This window comes from Tachyglossus aculeatus, chromosome 5, assembly GCF_015852505.1.
Source record: "Tachyglossus aculeatus isolate mTacAcu1 chromosome 5, mTacAcu1.pri, whole genome shotgun sequence".
NCBI lineage: Eukaryota > Metazoa > Chordata > Mammalia > Monotremata > Tachyglossidae > Tachyglossus > Tachyglossus aculeatus.
This window is the reverse complement of record NC_052070.1, coordinates 18,631,409-18,656,027: the sequence shown is the minus strand read 5'-3', so window position 1 is coordinate 18,656,027 and position 24,619 is coordinate 18,631,409. Positions and strand designations below refer to the sequence as shown.

The 24,619-nt window shown below is 44.5% G+C and overlaps 1 protein-coding gene across 3 annotated transcripts in view; it reads right to left on the bottom strand.

Moving 5' to 3' along the window:
• Positions 1 to 24,619, bottom strand: part of ANKRD12 (ankyrin repeat domain 12) — a 129,914-nt gene that overhangs the window by 11,729 nt on the left and 93,566 nt on the right. For 2 of the 3 annotated variants that reach the window (XM_038747530.1, XM_038747529.1), the window contains 2 exons: positions 14,232 to 14,330; positions 2,003 to 2,146 (listed from right to left, as the gene is read on the bottom strand). In XM_038747530.1, coding sequence (XP_038603458.1) covers positions 2,003 to 2,146; positions 14,232 to 14,330 — 243 coding nt within the window. Of the gene's footprint in view, positions 1 to 1,987; positions 2,147 to 14,231; positions 14,331 to 24,619 lie in introns of all 3 variants that reach the window. The other variant, XM_038747528.1, reaches the window with a different exon arrangement.

The following is a 24,619-nucleotide window of genomic DNA, read 5'->3' as shown; positions in this document are numbered from 1 at the left end:
TCCCAGTTCTTAGTGCAGTGCTCTGCACAAAGTACTCATCATCATCATCAATCGTATTTATTGAGCGCTTACTATGTGCAGAGCACTGTACTAAGCGCTTGGGAAGTACAAATTGGCAACACATAGAGACAGTCCCTACCCAACAGTGGGCTCACAGTCTAAAAAGTACTCATTAATACTACTGCTACTACTGTATGCAAAGAGCAACACCACCAAAATTTTCAAAGCAGGTTACACATCAATTACAAATAAAGTTGAAATGATATTTTTAGCTAGGTATATTTTGATTCATAGAAGCAGCAAACTCAATCTACAAATTAAATCAGCCCAAGAATGCGTTTTTCTTTTTTGCTTTAATCGAGATCAAAGTATGGCAGTTTCACTGGACCTTGGCTGTGCTACCTTTTTCAGGGACAAGTGATGCTAGAAAGACAACCACTTTGTGGCTATACCTGGTTATTTTAAATACAAAAGGTTAATTTGGGAAATGTTCCACTGAACCTCCAACCCCTCTGCACAAACTCACTTCAATTTTGCTCAAATTATGAATGCCATTTCAAGGCAGTGGACATCTCATCTTGCCATGAGCAGGACTAACTGGGAGTCTCTGGCAAGAAAACATTCCATTTGGAAACGCCTAACACATGCCCACACTGGGCTCCACCGTATTAAGTTTTCGGCATCCAAAAATAGAGCATGACTTATGGAACGAGTTACAAAAATACAAAAAAAAGAACCAACAGGAAAAGAAACATCAGACTTCAGAGCGCTTCTCCAAAGCAAAGACAAAGAAATGGAAATGGATTAGAAACTAGCTAAATAAAATGACGGTATTTACGTTCCAGGGTCTTAAAAGTGTTAATGTCTACAGGCAAGAATTGTCTTACTGAATAAAATCGGTGTTCTGGGAACAACATTTCCTCTTTCATTCCCATTTTGGAAAAGGGAACAAAGGTCCTGAATATGTAAAATAACAGTACGACTACACTACAGTAGTTCCAATTATTCGCTAAGCAAGTCTGTAATTTTCACTGGCAGTTCCTTTTGGGTTCCTTTCCCACCTAATTCTTAGATGTGAGCCCCTGTGTTTAATTCTCCCCTGGTTACTTTCCCCCCCAATGTTCAGTATCAGGAAGTCACTTAATAAATGGAAACAATTTATTTGGATAAAGCAGTGAAGGTGATGATGACAATAATGATGGAGTCTCTCATTGAGGACAACAGGGGAGGTTGGGAAATATCAGTACAACATCAGAACAAGAAATGCCTTAAAAATTGCCATAATAACCAATCTCAGAAGGGCAATATTATGCAAACCTCTTAACAACCACAGATGACAGTGTGGACTTCCAATCTATGCAGTTGAATATTGGCTTCCCAAGCGCTTAGTACAGTGCTCTGCACATAGTAAGCGCTCAATAAATACAATTGATGATTGGCTTTCTCTCTAGAGTAAAGCTCACTAATTTTGACCTGTGTTACTGTAGTTTTTATTTGGAGGCTACCTAATTAATATATCACACACATCATTTAGAAGGCAACTGTGTTCTTACAAACGAAATCCCCAATGGGATCATGACCCACGCTCACCATTTTGGTCAGAGTTCAGAATTCCTTTTTTCTCAGGGTGGCTGAAACTGTGTCCGCCTACTCAGAGGGCGAGGAACAGAGAGCAGGGGGAGAGAACTGGGCTCCTGAACCAAATAGACGCTTTGGGAAAAAAGCAGTAATATGGGCCTCTTGGCAATATAAGGGGTTACTGAATAAGCCTGGATTTCTAGACTGGTGATTAGCAATGGGGTGGGCATGAAAAACTGAAGGTGACCGAGAAACAATATCGGAAATGGGACTCTACATTTCTCTCTGATAAGGCTAAAATTTTCTCCCTGGGCCACAACCGCAGTTGGATTTAAATCTAATTCTCACTGTAGATCAGCAATTGATAAAAAGCAACAACAAGGTAATACATAAGTATGTCTGAACGTACCAATAAACTTTTTACCTGGGAGTCCAGTGGCACATTATATACTTCTGCGTCCAGCAGAACAGTACAGGCACTGAATGGCAGGGTCTGATTTGCTAAGGTTCTTGCGGCTCGATAATGGACCCGCAGGACTTCCTGTTCATTGGACACAATAAGCTTTTCCTGGTTGGGGGCAAAAAAAAACCACTTTCGTTAAATGCCTTCTTTAAAGTTTGCTCCGGATTTCTTTTCGCATCTGAAAAGTCAGTACTGCTTCTTTACATTTTGGTGGCCTAGTGGACAGAGCACGGTCCTTCCTTCCTCCCCCCCTCATCCCCCTCTCCATCCCCCCATCTTACCTCCTTCCCTTCCCCACAGCACCTGTATATATGTTTGTACATATTTATTACTCTATTTATTTATTTATTTTACTTGTACATATCTATCCTATTTATTTTATTTTGTTAGTATGTTTGGTTTTGTTCTCTGTCTCCCCCTTTTAGACTGTGAGCCCACTGTTGGGTAGGGACTGTCTCTGTATGTTGCCAATTTGTACTTCCCAAGCGCTTAGTACAGTGCTCTGCACACAGTAAGCGCTCAATAAATGCGATTGATGATGATGATGATGGGAGTCAAAAGGACCTGGGTTCTAATCCCGGCTCTTCACTTCTCTGTGCCTCAGTTACCTCATCTGTAAATGGGGATTAAGACTGTGAGTCCCATGAGGGACAGGGACTTTGTCCAACCTGAGCAGCTTGTATCTACCCCAGGGCTTAGAACAGTGCCACATAGTAAGCGCTTAACAAATACCATCACTATTACAAATAGCATATAAATCAATCAATTGTATTTACTGAGCGCTTACTTTGTGCAGAGCACTGTACTAAGCGCTTGGGAAGTACAAGTCGGCAACATATAGAGACAGTCCTTACCCAACAGTGGGCTCACAGTCTAAAAGGCGTATAAATGCCTAGAAGGTGACACCCTAAGGTTATTATTCTTAAAATAATTAGCTGTGGAAAGGCAGGGTGATTTCTACGGCAGGAGAATACGGTGCTAACATTTAAAAACATTTTATGAAATGAGGACAAATAGAAAATGATGAACAAGCTGAAATACTAATTTTCATGTCTAAAGCCCATTGCATACCACTTATCACGAGACCTTCTACTGAAATCCGTCCTCAGTCAAATACACCAAGCATATTCCACTCACCAAACGGGAGCCACTGCATATTTTAAAATAAAATTTTAAAGCTGGCGAACTACCTAAAAGAAAGACGGGTTCAAGAAATACCGAAGTTTGGGTAGAAAAGCAGTGGGGGAGGAAGGAAATCGGGGTGGAAAATCAAGAAGATAGGGCAAAGCACTTGGTGCGTCAAAAAGGATGTGACTTGACACCTGTTCACATGTTTTGTTTTGCTGTCTGTCTCCCCCTCCTAGACTGTGAGCCCGTTGTTGGGTAGGGACCATCTCTATATGTTGCCAACTTGTACTTCCCAAGCGCTTAGTACACTGCTCTGCACACAATAAGCGCTCAATAAATATGACTGAATGAATGAATGTGACAGGCATTTTTTGTGAGCACTGTTAATTAAGGCAGTAACTTCTTCAATCCATTATCATGACACCCTGAATTATTTATTCATTCATTCAATTGTATTTATTGAGCACTTCTTGTGTACAGAGACTGTACTAAGCGCTTGGGATTTACATGCGGCAGAGATCCCCTTAAAGGAACTGAAATGTATCATAATCCACAGAGCGGAATCAGCAGGACTACAGGTAGTAACAAGTTTTGAACAGTGTCAGTGTTTAGAACAGTGTGAGTGCTTAGAACAGTGTTTGACACATAGTAAGCACTTAACAATTATTTATTTATTTATTTATTTTACTGGTACATATCTATTCTATTTATTTTATTTTGTTAGTATGTTTGCTTTTGTTCTCTGTCTCCCCCTTTTAGACTGTGAGCCCACTATTGGGTAGGGACTGTCTTTATATGTTGCCAACTTGTACTTCCCAAGCGCCTAGTACAGTGCTCTGCACACAGTAAGTGCTCAATAAATAGGATTGATGATGATGATGATGATCCAAAAGGCTCAAACAACCTTTCAGATGCTGAATTATCACTACTGATTGGATAGACCGTCAGGAGTCTGTACACAGGGAGACATTCTGGAGAAATGTAAATTTAGGGGATTTATACTACAATTCAGCTCATAAGTGGCCATTTATTCCTTGGCCGGATGAAATAAAAAATGCGGGTTTTCCAGGTTTCATCCTGTGAGCCACCTGAATGAAGGCTGGGTTGGGAAATATTTTGTATTCTATTTCATTCATAAGATTGCTAAAACCACTACCTGGCTATAAGGAGAGCAGGGGTGAAGTATGAGGGGTTTGATATACTCAACCTCTCCTGTCCAACAGGCTGACCTTCCTACTGCCTTCTTTATTCAGAATCCAAAACCCCCAATATAATTGGTCTACAGTGAATGGTGGCTTCTACAATTAGTTCTGCTATAATGTGCATTTCTACTTTACATTTTAGATAGACCACTCTTGGGAAATGAGGGAATGTCTTTCTGACAATGTGCATCTCTCTGGAAAGAATATGATGCCAAAGAAATGTTTTTTGTGCAAGCCTGCACCATTGATCAGGGTGCTAGCTTCAGTACCGTCTAATCTTATCTGAAGTTCTGCTGGAACATAACCCTCACGTTTGTTTTTAATGGCATTATGTGCTTACTATGTGTCAGGCACTGTTTCACGTTGGCCGCAGTCCCGGTCCTACTTGGGGTTCACAATCTAAGTCAGAGGGAGGAAGATTTAACCCCCATTTTACAGATAACAGGTCCAGAACAATCAATTGATCATTATTTATTGAGTGTTTACTATGTGCAGAGCACTGTACTAAGTGCTGGGGAACGTACAATACAAAAGAATTAGAATACAATACAATACAAAAGAATTAGAGAAGCAGCATGGCTCAGTGGAGAAGAGCCCGGGCTTTGGAGTCAGAGGTCATGGGTTCAAATCCCGGCTCCGCCAAATGTCAGCTGTGTGACTTTGGGCAAGTCACTTCACTTCTCTGGGCCTCAGTTCCCTCATCCGGAAAATGGGGATAAGACTGTGAGCCCCCTGTGTGACAACTTGATCACCTTGTAGCCTCCCCAGTGCTTAGAACGGTGCTTTGCACATAGTAAGCGCTTAATAAATGCCATTAAAAAAAAAAAAGAATTAGCAGACAAGTTTCCTGCCCATACGAGCTTACTGTCTAGAAGGGGAGAAAGACATTAACATGAATAAATCAGAGCAGCTGTGACTTGCCTGAAGTCACATAGCAGACAAGTGTCGGAGTCAGAATTAGAACCCAGATCTGACTCGAAGGCCCAAGCTCTTTCTATTAGGCCACACTTTTTCCCCATTAAAGAAGTGCTTGAACAGTACTTTCGCTGCTTTCTTTTCTTATTTCAACTGAAGACACTGACAATGACTCACCGTACCTCGCTCTCGCCTGTCCCGCCATCGACCCCCGGCCCACGTCATCCCCCAGGCCTGGAATGCCCTCCCTCTGCCCATCCGCCAAGCTAGCTCTCTTCCTCCCTTCAAGGCCCTGCTGAGAGCTCACCTCCTCCAGGAGGCCTTCCCAGACTGAGCCCCTTCCTTCCTCTCCCCCTCATCCCCCTCTCCATCCCCCCATCTTACCTCCTTCCCTTCCCCACAGCACCTGCATATATGTATATATGTTTGTACATATTTTTTACTCTATTTATTTATTTATTTTACTTGTACATATCTATTCTATTTATTTTATTTTGTTAGTATGTTTGGTTTTGTCCTCTGTCTCCCCCTTTTAGACTGTGAGCCCACTGTTGGGTAGGGACTGTCTCTATATGTTGCCAATTTGTACTTCCCAAGCGCTTAGTACATTGCTTTGCACATAGTAAGCGCTCAATAAATACGATTGATGATGATGATGACTCTCCCAAATCAAACGATCAAATAAAATCGACAGTGTGTTGGACTTCTCAGAGTTTCCAATCCACGAATTTTAGTCATCAGAGTCAGAGCTAGAAAGGGTAAGGTAGTTCAGTTCAGTCGTCCAGGGAGGTCTACCCATCCATGACAGTCGGGTGTGACTTTAAAGGTCTCCTCTGGTCCCCAAATTCTGGTTTTGAATGTTCCCAATAATCAGATTCTTCTGTATGGCTAATTGAATTCTTCTTGGCTAACCAAGCTTATTTCTTCTTGTTCTGTCTTTGTGCAAATTGAGAACTTTCTGGCAGCCTTTTTGTAATAAAAGAAGTAGTGTGGCCTGCTGGATAGATTATGGACCCGGGAGTCGGAAGAACCTGGGTTCTAATCCTGGCTCCTCCACTTGTCTACTGTGAGACCTTGGCGAAGTCACTTCACTTCTCTGTGCCTCAGTTCTCTCATCTGGAAAATGGGGATGCAGACTGTGAGCCCCATGTGGGACAGGGACTGTGTCCAACCTGATTAGCCTGCATCTCCCCCAGTGCTTAGTATAGTGCCTGGCACATAATAAGTGCTTAACAAATATCGTGAAAAAAACGAAACTAAAATAAATCACCCCTCAAGTACTTGGTGAATGAGTACTTGGTCGAACTCCAGCTTGCGAGCCTTGTGCCTTGGGGAAGCAGCGTGGCTCAGTGAAAACAGCATGGGCTTTGGAGTCAGAGGTCATGGGTTCAAATCCCGGCTCTGCCACTTGTCAGCTGTGTGACTCTGGGCAAATCACTTAACTTCTCTGTGCCTCAATTACCTCATCTGTCATCATCATCATCATCAATCGTATTTATTGAGCGCTTACTCTGTGCAGAGCACTGTACTAAGCGCTTGGGAAGTACAAATTGGCAACATATAGAGACAGTCCCTACCCAACAGTGGGCTCATAGTCTAAAAGGGGGAGACAGAGAAGAAAACCAAACATACTAACAAAATAAAATGAATAGAATAGATATGTACAAATAAAATAAATAAATAAATAGAGTAATAAATATGTACAAACATATCTGTCAAATGGGGATTAAGACTGTGAGCCCCACGGGGCACAACCTGATCACCTCGTAACCTCCCCAGTGCTTAGAACAGTGCTCTGCACATAGTAAGCACTTAATAAATGCCATTATTATTATACTTATTGGGCAGCTCTTTTTCACTTGCTGCACGGGTGCAGGGGCAAAGTTAGGTAGCATCTACTTTGTGGCTTGTAAGTTTGTGGTTTACAAGTGGGGATGGGGAGGAGGGGGGAAAGCCTTGGAGACCAGGAAATGTCTTTATTGGACTAGCAACTTCCAGTCCATTAAAGACAGCAAGTTCTTCACACTTCCCCAAGAACCCCCGCTGACCCTCACCTTCAGGCAAGGATGAACCACATAACTCACACTTCATCCTACTTGTGATCATGACTGATGCCCACCGGGAAGCACTGAGTAACAGGGAAGAGAAAACACCCAGTTCGGCTACACCATTTGCTAAACTTGCACCATCAGATTATTTAACAAGTAAAATCAAGCAGGCAGTAGCTCTGTAAAAAGAGCTGGCCCTGCCCATTTAATGTTTTTATGCAATCCTTAGCACTTGTGTGCTTAGAAGCCTAGTGGAAAGAGCACAGTCCTGAGAGTCAGAGGGCCTGGGTTCTAATCCCGACTCTGCCAACTGCTTGCTGTGTCACCCTGGGCAAGTCTCTTAACTTCTCTGTGCCTCAGTTTCCTCGAATATAAAGTGGGAAATAAATACGTGCTCTCCCCTCCTTCTTAGACTGTGAGCCACTTGTAAGACAGGGGCCGGGTCCAACTTGATGAACTTGCATGTTCCCCCAAAGTTACAACAATGCAGGACACAGTAAGCACTTAAATACAATACTACTACTCTTACTACAAAAATCAACGTATGGCCTCTACTTCATTTTTCACTTTTTTGTTCATCTTTCTGTCCTTCCTGGAAATACTTTGTGTCTGTCCCCCATTTTAGTATAAAGTCCTTGAGGACAGGGCCCGTGTCTTTGATTTTCTATGTACTCTCCCATGCAGTTAGTACAGTGCTCTGCACAGAGCTCAAGAAATACTACTGGTTGGTTGGTAGCTCACACCTGCACCGTCTTCCCTCAATTTCTCTGCTGGGAATGCCTGCTTTCTGCCCACTTTGGACCTGTGGCTCTTGGCCATGTTAGGTTTGTGGCTTTTCAGTTAATCAACCATCATTCATATTTATTGAGTGCTTACTATGTGCAGAGCATTCATTCATTCAGTAGTATTTACTGGGTGCAAAGCGCTTGGGAGAGTACAATATAACAATAAACAGACACACTCCCTGCCCACAACAAGCTTACAGCTTAGACCGCTGTAATAATAATAATAATAATGACATTTATTAAGCGCTTACTATGTGCAAAGCACTGTTCTAAGCGCTGGGGAGGTTAGAAGGCAATCAGGTTGTCCCACGTGGGGCTCACAGTCTTAATCCCCATTTTACAGATGAGGTAGCTGAGGCACAGAGAAGTTAAGTGACTTGCCCAAAGTCACACAGCTGCTTGGGAGAGTACAACACAACAGAATTAGCAGACACCTTCCTACCCAAAATGAGCTTACAGTCTAGAGGGGGAGACAGAAATTAATATGAATAAGTCATTTATAATATATAAGTTAAAGATATGTACCTGTGTGCTGTGGGGTTCAGGAGGGGGGGAATATAAAGTGTCCAAAGGTCACAAACTGAAGTGCATAGAGGATCCAGAAGGGAGAGAGAACTAGGGAAAAGGACCTCTCCCCCTTTTAGACTGTGAGCCCACTGTTGGGTAGGGACTGTATATGTTGCCAGTTTGTACTTCCCAAGCGCTTAGTACAGTGCTCTGCACATAGTAAGCGCTCAATAAATACGATTGATGATGATGATGATGATGATGAAAAGAGGGCTTAACTGGGGAAGGCCTCTTGGAGATGTGACCATAGTAATGCCTTGAAGGTGGAGAGAGAGGTGGTCTGGCGTTTATGGAGGGGAAGGGAGTTCCAGGCTAGGTGGAGGACATGGGAAAGGGGTCAACAGTGAGACAGATGAGATCCGGGCACAATGAGTGTGTGCTCTCTAGTAGGAGATTAGTGCGGTGAGGTAAGGTGGGGTGCGTTGATTGAGTGCTTTAAAGCCAATAGTAAGGAGTTTCTGTTTGATGCGGAGTTGGATGGGTTGCCATTGGAGGTGCTTGAAAAGTGGGGAGACATGAACTCAATCATTAACCTCTTTATGCATTAACTCATTAACATTGGTTTGGCCCTCCCATCCTAAAAAAACCCCCTCTCTTGACCCCACCTCACGTTCTAGTTATCGCCCTATCTCCCTCCTACCATTCCTTTCCAAAGTCCTTGAACGAGTCGTCTACACGCTCTGCCTCGAATTCCTCAACGCCAACTCTCTCCTCGACTCCCTCCAATCTGGCTTCCGTCCCCTTCATTCCACGGAAACTGCCCTCTCAAAGGTCACCAATGACCTCCTGCTTGCCAAATCCAACGGCTCCTACTCTATCCTAATCCTCCTCGACCCCTCAGCTGCCTTTGACACTGTGGACCACCCCCTTCTCCTCAACACGCTATCCAACCTTAGCCTCATAGACTCTGTCCTCTCCTGGTTCTCCTCTCATCTCTCCGGCCATTCATTCTCAGTTTCTTTTGCGGGCTCCTCCTCCCCCTCCCATCCCCTTACTGTGGGGGTTCCTCAAGGGTCAGTTCTTGGTCCCCTTCTGTTCTCGATCTACACTCACTCCCTTGGTGAACTCATTCGCTCCCACGGCTTCCACTATCACCTCTATGCTGATGACACCCAAATCTGCATCTCTGTCCCTGCTCTCTCTCCTTCCCTCCAGGCTCGTATCTCCTCCTGCTTTCAGGACATCTCCATCTGGATGTCTGCCCGCCATCTAAAACTCAACATGTCCAAGACTGAACTCCTTATCTTCCCTCCCAAACCCTGCCCTCTCCCTGACTTTCCTATCACTGTTGACGGCACTACCATCCTTCCCGTCTCACAAGCCCGGAACCATAGTGTCATCCTCGACTCCAGTCTCTCATTCACCCCTCACATCCAATCTGTCACCAAAACCTGCCGGTCTCACCTCCGCAACATCGCCAAGATCTGCCCTTTCCTGTCCATCCAAACCGCTACCCTGCTCGTTCAATCTCTCATCCTACCCCAACTGGATTACTGCATCAGCCTCCTCTCTGACCTCCCATCCTCCTGTCTCTCCCCACTTCAGTCTCTACTTCACTCTGCTGCCTGGATTATCTTTGTGCAGAAACACTCTGGGCATGTTACTCCCCTCCTCAAAAATCTCCAGTGGCTACCAATCAACCTACGCATCGGGCAAAAACTCCTCACTCTCAGCTTCAAGGCTGTCCATCCCCTCACCCCCTCCTACCTCACCTCCCTTCTTTCCTTCTCCAGCCCAGCCCGCACCTTCTGCTCCTCTGCCGCTAATCTCCTCACTGTGCCTCGTTCTCGCCTGTCCCACTGTTGATCCCCGGCCCCCGTCCTCCCCCGGGCCTGGAATGCCTTCACTCTGCACAACCGCCAAGCTGGCTCTCTTCCTCCCTTCAAAGCCCTACTGAGAGCTCACCTCCTCCAGGAGGCCTTCCCACACTGAGTCCCCTCCTTCCTCTCCCCCACCGCCCCCTCCCCATTCCTCCCGCCCTACCTCCTTCCCCTCCCCACAGCACCTGTATATATGTTTGTACATATTTATTACTCTATTTATTTTACTTGTACATATTTACTATTCTATTTATTTTATTTTGTTAATATGTTTTGTTTTGTTCTCTGCCTCCCCCTTCTAGACTGTGAGCCTGCTGTTGGGTAGGGACCTTCTCTATATGCTGCCAACTTGTACTTCCCAAGCGCTTAGTACAGTGCTCTGCATACAGTAAGTGCTCAATAAATACGACTGAATGAATCCAAACCGCTACCTTGCTGGTTCAAACTCTCATTCTATCCTGACTGGATTACTGCATCAGCCTCAATCAATCAATCAATCAATCGTATTTATTGAGCGCTTACTATGTGCAGAGCACTGTACTAAGCGCTTGGGAAGTACAAATTGGCATCACATAGAGACAGTCCCTACCCAACAGTGGGCTCACAGTCTAAAAGGGGGAGACAGAGAACAGAACCAAACATACCAACAAAATAAAATAAGTAGGATAGAAATGTACAAGTAAAATAAATAAATAAATAAATAAATAGAGTAATAAATATGTACAACCATATATACATATATACAGGTGCTGTGGGGAAGGGAAGGAGGTAAGACGGGGGGATGGAGAGGGGGACGAGGGGAGAGGAAAGAAGGGGCTCAGTCTGGGAAGGCCTCCTGGAGGAGGTGAGCTCTCAGCAGGGCCTTGAAGGGAGGAAGAGAGCTAGCTTGGCGGATGGGCAGAGGGAGGGCATTCCAGGCCCGGGGGATGACGTGGGCCGGGGGTCGATGGCGGGACAGGCGAGAGCGAGGTACAGTGAGGAGATTAGTGGTGGAGGAGCGGAGGGTGCGGGCTGGGCAGTAGAAGGAGAGAAGGGAGGTGAGGTAGGAGGGGGCGAGGTGATGGACAGCCTTGAAGCCCAGGGTGAGGAGTTTCTGCTTGATGCGCAGATTGATCGGTAGCCATTGGAGGTTTTTGAGGAGGGGAGTAATATGTCCAGAGCGTTTCTGGACAAAGATAATCCGGGCAGCAGCATGAAGTATGGATTGAAGTGGAGAGAGACACGAGGATGGGAGATCAGAGAGAAGGCTAGTGCAGTAGTCCAGACGGGATAGGATGAGAGCTTGAATGAGCAGGGTAGCAGTTTGGATGGAGAGGAAAGGGCGGATCTTGGCAATGTTGCGGAGCTGAGACCGGCAGGTTTTGGTGACGGCTTGGATGTGAGGGGTGAATGAGAGAGCGGAGTCGAGGATGACACCGAGGTTGCGGGCTTGTGAGACGGGAAGGATGGTAGTGCTGTCAACAGAGATGGGAAAGTTAGGGAGAGGACAAGGTTTGGGAGGGAAGACAAGGAGCTCAGTCTTCGACATGTTGAGCTTTAGGTGGCGGGCGGACATCCAGATGGAGATGTCCTGAAGGCAGGAGGAGATGCGAGCCTGGAGGGAGGGGGAGAGAGCAGGGGCAGAGATGTAGATCTGGGTGTCATCAGCGTAGAGATGATAGTTGAAGCCGTGGGAGCGAATGAGGTCACCAAGGGAGTGAGTGTAGATTGTGCCTCGTCTCTGATCTCCCATCCTCCTGTCTCTCCCCGCTTCAGCCTATATTTCACTCTGCTGCCTGGATTATCTTTCTACAGAAACGCCTAGAGAAGCAGCGTGGCTCAGTGGAAAGAGCCTGGGCTTTGGAGTCAGAGGTCACGGGTTCAAATCCCGGCTCTGCCAACTGTCAGCTGTGTGACTTTGGGCACGTCACTTCACTTCTCTGTGCCTCAGTTACCTCATCAGTAAAATGGGGATTAAGACTGTGAGCCCCCGTGGTACAACCTGATCACCTTGTAACCTCCCCAGCGCTTAGAACAATGCTTTGCACATAGTAAGCGCTTAACAAATACCATCATTATTATTATTATTATGTCACTCCCCTCCTCAAAAATCTCCAGTGGTTGCCTGTCAACCTACGAATCAAGCAAAAACTCCTCACTCTCGGCTTCAAGGCTGTCCATCACCTCGTCCCCTCCTACCTCACCTCCCTTCTCTTCTCCTACAGCCCAGCCCGCACCCTCCGCTCCTCTGCCGCTAACCTTCTCACCGTGCCTCGTTCTCGCCTGTCGTCCATTCAGTCATATTAATTGATCGCTTACTGGGTGCAGAGCACTGTACTAAGCGCTTGGGAATTACAAGTTGGCAACATATAGAGACGGTCTCTACCTAACAATGGGCTCACAGTCGAGAAGGGGGAGACAGACAACAAAACAAAACATGTGGTCAGGTGTCAGCAGAATAAATAGAAGTAAAGCTAGATCCACATCATTGACAAAATAAATAAAATAGTAAATATGTACAAGTCCTGTCCCGACAAGGCCTGTCGTTGGCCTGTCCCGCCGTCGACCCCCGGCCCACGTCCTCCCCCTGGCCTGGAATGCCCTCCCTCCACACATCCGCCAATCTAGCTCTCTTCCTCCCTTCAAAGCCCTACTGAGAGCTCACCTCCTCCAGGAGGCCTTCCCATATTGAGCCCCCCTTTTCCTCTCCTCCTCTTCTCCTCCCCATCGCCCCCCTCCCTCTGACCTACCCCATTCTCTCCCCACAGCACTTGTGTATATTTGTACATACTCATTACTCCGTTTATTTTATTAATGATGTGTATATAGCTATAATTCTATTTTTTCTGATGGTATTGACACCTGTCTACTTGTTTTGCTGTCTGTCTCCCCCTTCTAGACTGTGAGCCCATTGTTGGGTAGGGACCGTCTCTATATGCTGCCGATTTGTATTGCCCAAGCGCTCAGTACAGTGCTCTGCACACAGTAAGCCCTCAAAAGATGCAATTCAATGAATGAATGAATGAACAAGTGGCACAGCCGAGATTAGAATCCAGGTCCTCCGACTGGCAGGACCAAGATCTTTCCATTAATAATAATAATAATAATAATAATGGCATTTATTAAGCGCTTACTATGTGCAAAGCACTGTTCTAAGCGCTGGGGAGGTTACTAGGTGATCAGGTTGTCCCACGGGGGGCTCACAGTCTTAATCCCCATTTTACAGATGAGGTAACTGAGGCACAGAGAAGTTAAGTGACTTGCCCAAAGTCACACAGCTGACAATTGGTGGAGCCGGGATTCGAACCCATGACCTCTGACTCCAAAGCCCGTGCTCTTTCCATTGAGCCACGCTGCTTCCCATTAGGCTGCTTCCCATTTACAACTGAATCAAATAAGCTCCTTGTGGGGAGGGAATGTGTCTGCCAACTCTGTCGCATTGTACTCTCTCAAGAGCTTAGTACAGTGCTCCGCACACAGTAAGCATTCAACAGATACCACTGATTGAATAGTAAAGACCAAGCCATGGGCTTTCTTTAGTTACACCTGTTTAGACAAATTATTTTAAGATATTTAGGTCTAGCATTTACATGGATCTGCTGTTTTCAACAAAAACTGTATAGGACATATTTGCAACTAATAGCTTAATCCAGTCATTTAAAAATTTACTTCTCAGACCAGCTTCCACATAGAAGGCATTTGGCTGATAAGTACTTTCAAATGGGACAATCCTGAGCAAATCTTACCCTCTCAATACTGTGCTGCAGACGTAGTTTCATCCTCACAACTTCTTGTTGCCGAAAAAGTTCCTTCAGTTGATCTGACAATGAAGGCGGTGGTGTGATCTAAGAAAAAAGAATTGCACAAATTTTAGATTATGCATCTATTAAAAGCATAGGATTTTTCAACAGATGTGAAGTTTACCTCCACAGATTTACAAGGAAGGCTCTCCCTGTCTGTCTATAACTATGATTCCTTTCTCCAGTGACTTCTCTTTCCACTAGCATTCACCCCTTCAGCCTGTTTTCTCCTAGCCTTTTGGCCACTCTAGGCTCCTTTCCCCTCCCTCTTGGGTCTATTAGACTGTAAGCTCACTGTGGGCAGGGAATATGTCTGTTTATTGTCATATTGTACTCTCCCATGCACTTAGTACAGTGCTCTGCACACAGTAAGCGCTCAATAAGTATGATTGACTGACTGCTTGCTTCCCTTTAAACTCTGATTTGAGGCTGGAAGCACAAAACATATCAGCCTTCCTCTCTTCTCCGCTCCTTCTCCCTCTTCCTGCTGCTTACAGATGCTCAGCTGAGGTTTAAATGACTTTTAAATATCCTACAAGCAAGTGCTGCCATTTATAATTTTGCCCTTTTTTCCGCTTACAGCTTTCGATGTACATTTTTTATGAAGGAAAGCACTGATTACAACCATTTCTCGGCATTCGGTCTTCACTATCGTTCACCTAAGTAAGTCACCAGTGATTCATTTTTGAAAAGAAAGTAAAAATAGAAAAGCCATCAATTAAAAAAAATCCCAGAACCTCTTTCTGTAATACTGAAAAGGCTTTATGTCACATCAAGCTAATATCAGCTTTAAAGGTTTTAGGTAAATTTTTTAAATCCCCATTTTACAGAATTTGAAACTTGAGCTCATTAAGTGACTTTTCTACCCAGTGAAATCTTGGCAAATCCATTTCAAAATATATGAATTCATCAATATACCCATATTGTCTAAACTCCAGAAGACACAGTGGTACAGCCCCAAAGACGAGGTCGAATAAGCCGACCCCTAGCCCACTTCCTGCCTCTGTCCTGGAATGCCCTCCCTCCTCAAATTCAACGGACAATTATTCTCCCTGGCTTCAAAGCCTTATTGAAGACACACCTCCTCCAAGAGGCCTTCCCAGACTAAGCCCCACTGTTTCTCATCTCCCACTCCCTTTTGTGCCACCCTGACTTGCTCCCTTTGCTCTTCTCCCCTCCCAGCTCCACAGAACTTATGCACATAGCTGTGATTTTATTTATTTATAGTCATGTCTATCTCCCCCCACCACCCCGGACAATAAGCTCACTGCGGGCAGGGAATGTCACTGTTTATTGTTGCCTTGTATTTTCCCTTAATGCAGTGCTGTGCACACAGTAAGTGCTCAATAAATACAATTAAATGAATGAATGAGCCAAATTAAACACGAAGTTAATTTAGGGGAAAGACAGAATAGAGAAAAGTAGAGAACCAGCCACCTTTTCAGGAAGGGCTTTAAGGTTTTAATGTGAGAAATCTCCTGCAATACTCAAGCTGTCTATGGCTGAAAGCCTCAAGAGAACAATGAAACCTGAAGAAAAAAAGTGGAGATCACTGACAATTTAAGAGGAATGCATAAAGGGCACCCTCCGCTCCTCCACCACTAATCTCCTCACTGTACCTCGCTCTCGCCTGTCCCGCCATCGACCCCCGGCCCACGTCATCCCCCGGGCCTGGAATGCCCTCCCTCTGCCCATCCGCCAAGCTAGCTCTCTTCCTCCCTTCAAGGCCCTGCTGAGAGCTCACCTCCTCCAGGAGGCCTTCCCAGACTGAGCCCCTTCTTTCCTCTCCCCCTCGTCCCCCTCTCCACCCCCCCGTCTTACCTCCTTCCCTTCCCCACAGCACCTGTATATATGTATATATGGTTGTACATATTTACTACTCTATTTATCTATTTATTCATTTATTTATTTTACTTATACATTTCTATCCTACTTATTTTATTTTGTTGGTATGTTTGGTTCTGTTCTCTGTCTCCCCCTTTTAGACTGTGACCCCACTGTTGGGTAGGGACTGTCTCTATGTGATGCCAATTTGTACTTCCCAAGCGCTTAGTACAGTGCTCTGCACATAGTAAGCGCTCAATGAATACGATTGATTGATTGATTGATTGAAAGGGCAATCAGAATGATTCAATGTTGATTTGTGCCCAGTGGACTAGTAAGCCATCCTGAACCCGGAGTGGGTCTGCTTGAGGCAATTTTGGGAAAGTAATCCTACTCTGCATCAAACAGAAACAAACCTTTGGCTTTAAAGCACTCAATCACCTTGCCCCTACCTCACCTAGTTACTCTCCTACCATAACCCAGCTCTCACACTTGGCTCCTCTGGTGCCAACATTTGCTCTGTACCTCAATCTCATCATCTGGTCGCGGACATTTCACCCCCCTGTTCTGAAGAGAACATCCTCTCTCTTCACGTCCGACAGACAATGACTCTCCCCGGCCTTCAAACCCTTACTGAAGGCACATCTCCTCCAAGAGGCCTTCCCTAAATCCTCCTTTCCTCTTCTTCCACTTGCCCTGACTTGCTCCCTTTATTCATCCCCTCTCCCCAGCCCACAGCACTTCTGTACATATCTGTAATTTATTTTTATTAATGTCTGTCTCCCCACTAGACTTTAAGTTCGTTGCGGGCAGGGAGTGTGTCTGTTATATTTCGTTGTGGGCAGGGAGTGTGTCTGTTGTTATAGTGTATTCTCCCAAACGCTTAGTACAGTGCTCTGCATACAGTAAAATAAGCCCTCAATAAATATGACTGACTGAATGTTGGTTGTGGAGCTCTGGAAGGCGAGGCGTGAGCGTTTCTTAGGCAGCTCGGCACTTAGATTATTCCAGCAGTGGCAGCAGCAGTATTTTCAAGAGCGGCTGTCAGAGACAGGAAGAGAGTTTGGATGTCAAATGAAAAATGGAAGGAGTTTGGGGGACAGGGAAGCCGCTGAAGAAAAGGAAAAAAAAATACTATCTTCAAATCGGTATTGAATTTTTTTAAATTTATCAACGATATGAACCATAAGAACCTAACCCCCTGATTTTCCATGGTTCCTATGATTCAGAAGAAAGAATGCTATATGACATTACATTCTCTAAGTACCCAATTGCAATGCTCTGCATGGTTTTACTGTAGAGGAAGCAGAAACTGATTGACTGCTCTGTTGAACAATATCAGCCTTCTGGATAGCCACTCACCAACTTAACTAGCTTCTCAATTTAATTCTGTTTTTTGGGGGCATACAAATACAGTCTAAGGATGCCTCCTATTGGATTCCTTCTGCTGCCCAATGGGGATCTGCAGAGCAAAAAACTAGCAAGTGCCATGTTTTTCCTCTGGATTCTTTTTGAATCTTATTTCCGAACCTTTCCATCTGAATGACTTTACCCTCTCTGTAGCCAACTATCTTTCCAGCCACCATCCAAAACGACCGCCCCGTCCAAACCCTTGTTTGATCTTCTTGCTCACTGCTGTTACCTCTACAGTAGTGGTTCCCAAAGGGTCACCAGGAAACTCTAGGGAATGCTCTGCACACGGTAAGCGCTCGATAAATACGACTGAATGAATGAATGAATGAATGGCACTAATGCTGTGAGGATATCATTTAGAAAATTAGGAAAGGACATCAATACAAACAATTGAATTTGATTAGAAGCTTCTTAATGTACCATAACTCCATTCATAAACTCTACCCATTGCCCCCTCAAATTTTCAGATCTTCAACCCCCTCCTGAAAACCCTAGTGCCCCACCCAACCCCTGAGGGTCTCACCATTTTGCTGGGGAAAAAAAAAAAGAAAAACCATCAGGTATGAACTCCCCTAAACAGCCCCCTCAAATCTCCCACTCCCACCTAACCCCACTCTCTCATCACCACGCTGTTCTCAAGAAATCACCCACCTGCTCTCAAAATCTTCCATTTCACCCGTTCCTCTGACTCCATTCCTTCTCACCTTCTTAAAGCACTTGAATCCACTCTTCCTCCCTCTCTGCTTGCATTCTTCAACTGTTCACTCTGATGGTTCACTCCCATTTGTCTCAAACACATCCACACCTCCCCAAGAAAATACTTTTTCTGAACCCGACTACACTCTCCAGTATTGTTTCATCTTCCTCTTCTACCCAACTTCTTGTAAACATCAGTTGCTTCAATCGACCAACAGCATTTATTGAGCGCTCCGCGTACACAGAGTGCTCTACTAAGCACCTGGGAGAATTTGTAGGCATGATCCACACCCTCAAGAATTTTAACAATCTAGTTGGGGAGAAGGAGGCAACATATTACATATTACAGACAGGAGGAAGTTGTAGAGGATATAAATGCAATGGGTTGGGGGGCACTGAATTCTGGTGGTGCAAATTGCTAACATTTTGCTAGTTGGGGGATTTAAAGTGGGGAGGTGCTGAAGTGGCAGAAGGCGGGGGGCTGGGGGAAGGGTGGAGAAATGGGAAATTAATCAAAGAAGGACTTTTAACATGGGGGGAATGGTGGACTGGTGGCCAAGAAGGAGGAGGGAGTTCCAGACAGAAGGGAGGTTTCAGTATCACACGATACTGTTGTCAGGAGAGACAAGATCGAGGCAGAGTAAGTTTATCTTGAAGGAAATGAAGAGTGCAAGTTGGAGTGTAGTGGGAGATGAAACTACCACAGAAAGGCAAGATAGCCTATTTTTATGATAGGAGGGTAAGGTGACAGAAATGTGAAGAAAAACAATTGTCCTTGGCTAAAGGATATCTGCACCTCTTCTAATATGCCCCACTAAGTAAGCTTTTATTGATTTCAAAGCATTGCCTCTTTGTGCTTGTTTCTGAAAATTGGTTTTATTAAAATTCTTCATTGTAATGGTTTTTAAAAAGGCATAAAAACCAGATATTGACCTTGCTTCCGTATTTGGTTAATGCCACTTATTTAAAATTGGTCACAGTGAAAAACCACATCTTGATGCTACTGCCTGTTTCCATTCAAGAGGTGAGGTGAAAGAAAACGCCTAAGAAATGGATTTGAAATGACTGCAGTCATGAAAGCAGGAGAGTCGCTACTCCATAGATTCAGTACTGCATCTTGGAGCCAAGTGAGTCCCCTTTCAAATGCCCCATTAAAGAAACAAACAACAGTGGATCATCATCATCATCAATTGTATTTATTGAGCGCTTACTGTGTGCAGAGCACTGTACTAAGCGCTTGGGAAGTCCAAGTTGGCAACATATAGAGACAGTCCCTACCCAACAGTGGGCTCACAGTCTAAAAGGGGGAGACAGAGAACAAAACCATACTAACAAAATAAAATAAATAGAATAGATATGTACAAGTAAAATAAATAAATAGAGTAATAAATAGGTACAAACATATATACAGGTGCTGTGGGGAAGGGAAGGAGGTAAGATGGGGGGGATGTTTCACTTAGGCAGGCAGAGAAGTAGAACTCCATCCAACTGCTTCTTCACCACTGCTTTCAAACATCTCATGTCTCTCCTATCCTAAAAAAGCCCTCCCTTAACTCCATGGCTCCCTCCAGTTAACGCCCCATCTCCCTCCCACCATTCCTTTCCAAACTCCTTGAGCGAGTTGTCTACACCCGCTGTCTCAAGTTCCTCTCCTCCAATTCTCTCTGGATTCTGTTCCCGTCACTCCACAGAAACCGCCCTCTCAAAGGTCACAAATGATCTCCTTCTTGCCAACCCAATAGCCTCTACTCCATTCTAATCCTCCTTGACCCCTCAGCTGCCTTTGATACTGCAGACCACCCCCTTCTCCTGGAAGCATTATTCAACCTCAGCTTCATTGACACTGTCCTCCTCCCACCTCTCTGGCCGCTCATTCTCAGTCTTTTTCGCAGGCTCCTCTTCTGCCTCTCACCCCTAAATGTGGATATCCCAGACTGAGCCCCCTTTTTTCCTCTCCCCCTCCCCATCCCCCCCGCCCTACCTCCTTCCCCTCCCCACAGCACCTGTATATATGTTTGTACAGATTTATTACTCTATTTATTTTGTTAATGATGTGCACCTAGCTTTACTTCTATTTATTCTGATGACTTGACACCTGTCCACATGTTTGGTTTTGTTGTCTGTCTCCCAAGACGGTGAGCCCGCTGTTGGGTAGGGACCATCTCTATGTGTTGCCAACTTGTACTTCCCAAGTGCTTAGTACAGTGCTCTACACACAGTAAGCGCTCAATAAATACGACTGAATGAATGAATGAATATCCCTCAAGATTCAGTTCTGGATCCCCTTCTATTTTCCATCTACACCCACTAATTTGGAGAACTCATTTACTCCCATGGCTTAAACTACCACCTCTTTGCCGACAATTCCCCAATCTACATCTCCAGCCTTTCTCTAACCCTTTCTGCAGACTCACATTTCCTCCTGCCTTCAAGACATATCCTCCTGGATGTCATCATCATCAATCGCATTTATTGAGCGCTTACTGTGTGCGGAGCACCGTACTAAGCGCTTGGGAAGTACAAGTTGGCATCCTGACGTCCTGCCATCACTTCAAGATGTCCTGTCATCACTTCAAATTTAACATGTCCAAATGAGAATTCCTTATCTTCCTACCCAAAACCATGGCCTCCCTACTTTTCCATCATTTTAGACAGCAACACCATCCTTCCTGTCTCACAAGCCTGTAACCTTGGTATTATTGACTCCCCTCTCTCACCCAACACACATAATCAATCCACAACATTGCTAAAATCCGTCCTTTCCTCTCCAAACTGCTACCACATTAGTCCAAGCATTTATTCTATCCCACCTTCATTACTCTATCAACCTCCTTGCTGACCTCCCTGCCTCCTGGCCCTACCTACTCCAATCTTCTGTCTGCTGCCCAGATCATTTTCATATAAAAACATTTAGGCCATGTTTCCCCTCTCCTCAAGAACCTCCAGTGGTTGCCCATCCATCTCTAGGTCAAACAGAAACTCCTTACCATGAGCTTTAATCAATCAATCAATCAATCAAATTTATTGAGCGCTTACTATGTGCAGAGCACTGTACTAAGCGCTTGGGAAGTACAAATTGGCAACACATAGAGACAGTCCCTACCCAACAGTGGGCTCACAGTCTAAAAGGGGGAGACAGAGAACAGAACCAAACATACCAACAAAATAAAATAAATAGGATAGAAATGTACAAGCAAAATAAATAAATAAATAAATAAATAGAGTAATAAATATGTACAGCCATATATACATATATACAGGTGCTGTGGGGAAGGGAAGGAGGTAAGATGGGGGGATGGAGAGGGGGACGAGGGGGAGCTTTAAAGCTCTCAATCCCCTTGCCCCTCCTACTTCACTTCACTAACTCTCCTACTCCGATCCAGGCCGCACACTTCACTTCTCTAATGCTAACCTTCTCACTGTTCCTCCACCTCGTCTATCTCGCCGCCGACCTCCGGCCCACCTCCTGCCTCTGGCCTGAAATGCCCTCCCTCTTCATATCCAAAAATTACTCTCTCGAACTTCAAAACCTTATTGAAGACCTCCAAGAGGCCTTCCCTAACAAAACCCTCCTTTCTTCTTCTCCCATTCTCTTCTGTCTCACCCTGACTTGCTCCCTTTACTCCTCTTCCCCCCAACACCCCCCACAACACTTATGTACATATCTGTAATTTTATTTATTTCTATTAATGTTTATCTCCCCCTCTAGACTGTAAGCTTGTTGTGGGGAAGGAATGTATCTACTATGTTGTACTCTTCCAAAAGTTTAGTACAGTGTTCTGCACACAGTAATAGCTCAATAAATAGGCCTGACTGATTAGACTGTAAGCTCACTGTGAACAGGGAGCATTTCTCCCAACTGTTGTGTTGCACTCTCCCAAGTGCTTTGTATAGTACTCTGCACATGGTAAGCGCTCAGCACCACTGACAATTATAATAATAATAATAATGATGGAATTTGTTAAGCGCTTACTATGTGCAGAGCACTGTTCTAAGAGCTGGGGGGGATACAAGGTGATCAGGTTGACCCACGTGGGGCTCACAGTCTTAATCCCCATTTTACAGATGAGATAACTGAGGCTCAGAGAAGTTAAGTGACTTGCCCAAGGCCACACAGCAGACATGTGGTGGAGCCGGCATTCGAACCCATGATCTCTGACTCCAAAGCCCGGGCTCTTTCCACTGAGCCACGCTGCTTCTCTAATTATCTGATATACGGCAGATCAATTATTACATTGCAGTGATTAATAAGCAATGTGACAGGTGACCCGCTTTTATATGATCTGAACTTGCTTCTAACAAAAATGCAGTTTTTGTGAATGCTATTATATCATTAGATTAGTATTTTAATCTGGTTTAAATGGGATCATGGCCACCTCCATCTTCCTTAGCCTTGGTTTCAGGTGGCAAATCGATATCCTCTCCCTATCCTAATTACAGTTACATACTTGTGGGCTGATTAACAATGGAATTCCTGTAAATTCCTTGTGGGTGTTGATCGAGTTATTTATTTTGTACTGCCCAAGCGCCTAGCGGCGTACATTTGATAAATGCTACTAGTACTCCTACTTGAATATAATAAAGACAGGACATATATGTACATACTCTTGTACATGCTTACGATTCTATTTATTTTATTTTGTTAATATGTTGTGTTCCCTGTCTCCCCCTTCTAGACTGTGAGCCCGCTGTTGGGTAGGGACCGTCTCTGTATGTTGCCGATTTGTACTTCCCAAGCGCTTAGTACAGTGCTCTGCACACAGTAAGTGCTCGATAAATGTGATTGAATGAATGAATGTACATACTCTTGTACATATTTACTATTCTATTTATTTTATTTTGTTATTATGTTTTGTTGTCTGTCTCCCCCTTCTAGACTGTGAGCCCGCTGTTGGGTAGGGACCGTGTCTATATGTTGCCGATTTGTACTTCCCAAGCGCTTAGTACAGCGCTCTGCACACAGTAAGCGCTCAATAAATACGATTGATTGATTAGATTAGTATTTTAATCTGGTTTAAATGGGATCATGGCCACCTCCATCTTCCTTAACCTTGGTTTCAGGTGGCGAATCGATATCCTCTCCCTATCCTAATTACAGTTACATACTTGTGGGCTGTTTAACAATGGAATTCCTGTAAATTCCTTGTGGGTGTTGATCGGGTTATTTATTTTGTACTTCCCAAGCGCCTAGCAGTGTACATTTGATAAATGCTACTAGTACTCCTACTTGAATATAACAAAGACAGGACATATATGTACATACTCTTGTACATACTTACTATTCTATTTATTTTATTTTGTTAATATGTGTTGTTCCCTGTCTCCCCCTTCTAGACTGTGAGCCCGCTGTTGGGTAGGGACCGTCTCTGTATGTTGCCGATTTGTACTTCCCAAGCGCTTAGTACAGTGCTCTGCACACAGTAAGCGCTCGATAAATGTGATTGAATGAATGAATGTACATACTCTTGTACATATTTACTATTCTATTTATTTTATTTTGTTAATATGTTTTGTTGTCTGTCTCCCCCTTCTAGACTGTGAGCCCGCTGTTGGGTAGGGACTGCCTCTGTATGTTGCCGATTTGTACTTCCCAAGCGCTTAGTACAGCGCTCTGCACACAGTAAGCACTCAATAAATGCGACTGAACGAATGAATGAATGACATGAGGCAGGAGAAAGATATTAAAGGAGGCGTTTTATAGGATTTTAAGCCATGAAAATCCACACCCCTACAAAATGAAAATTAGCAAAAAATGAGATAAATTTGTGGCCTTGGTTGCTCTCCAGCAACCCCTTGTGGTTAAATTGTGAATTAAACTCGGGAGGAGGACACATTACTGAGACGCCATCGGCAGAATAAAAGACGCAGAAGAGAAAATACCAAGAAAAAGAAAAAAGGACCTCACATTAGGCAAGATCTTGCAGTATCTCAGTCCCTTTACATCTACTGGTTGTCCCAGGGAGAAGGGGATTCCGAAACAAATGGACACTGTTTGGAAGAGGGATGGAGAAAGCTAGGATGGCGTGGTTTTACTAAGCACAGCTTTTCTTCAGCACTGTTTCGTAGGAAGATTACGAAGTGACTGCAGTCATCATCATCACCAATCGTATTTATTGAGCGCTTACTGTGTGCAGAGCGCTGTGCTAAGCGCTTGGGAAGTCCAAGTTGGCAACATATAGAGACAGTCCCTACCCAACAGTGGGCTCACAGTCTAGAAGGGGGAGACGGAGAACAAAACCAAGCATATTAACAAAATAAAATAAATAGAATAGATATGTACAGGTAAAATAGAGTAATAAATATGTACAAACATATATACATATATACAGGTGCTGTGGGGAAGGGAAGGAGGTAAGATGGGGGATGGAAAGGGGGACGAGGGGGAGAGGAAGGAGGGGGCT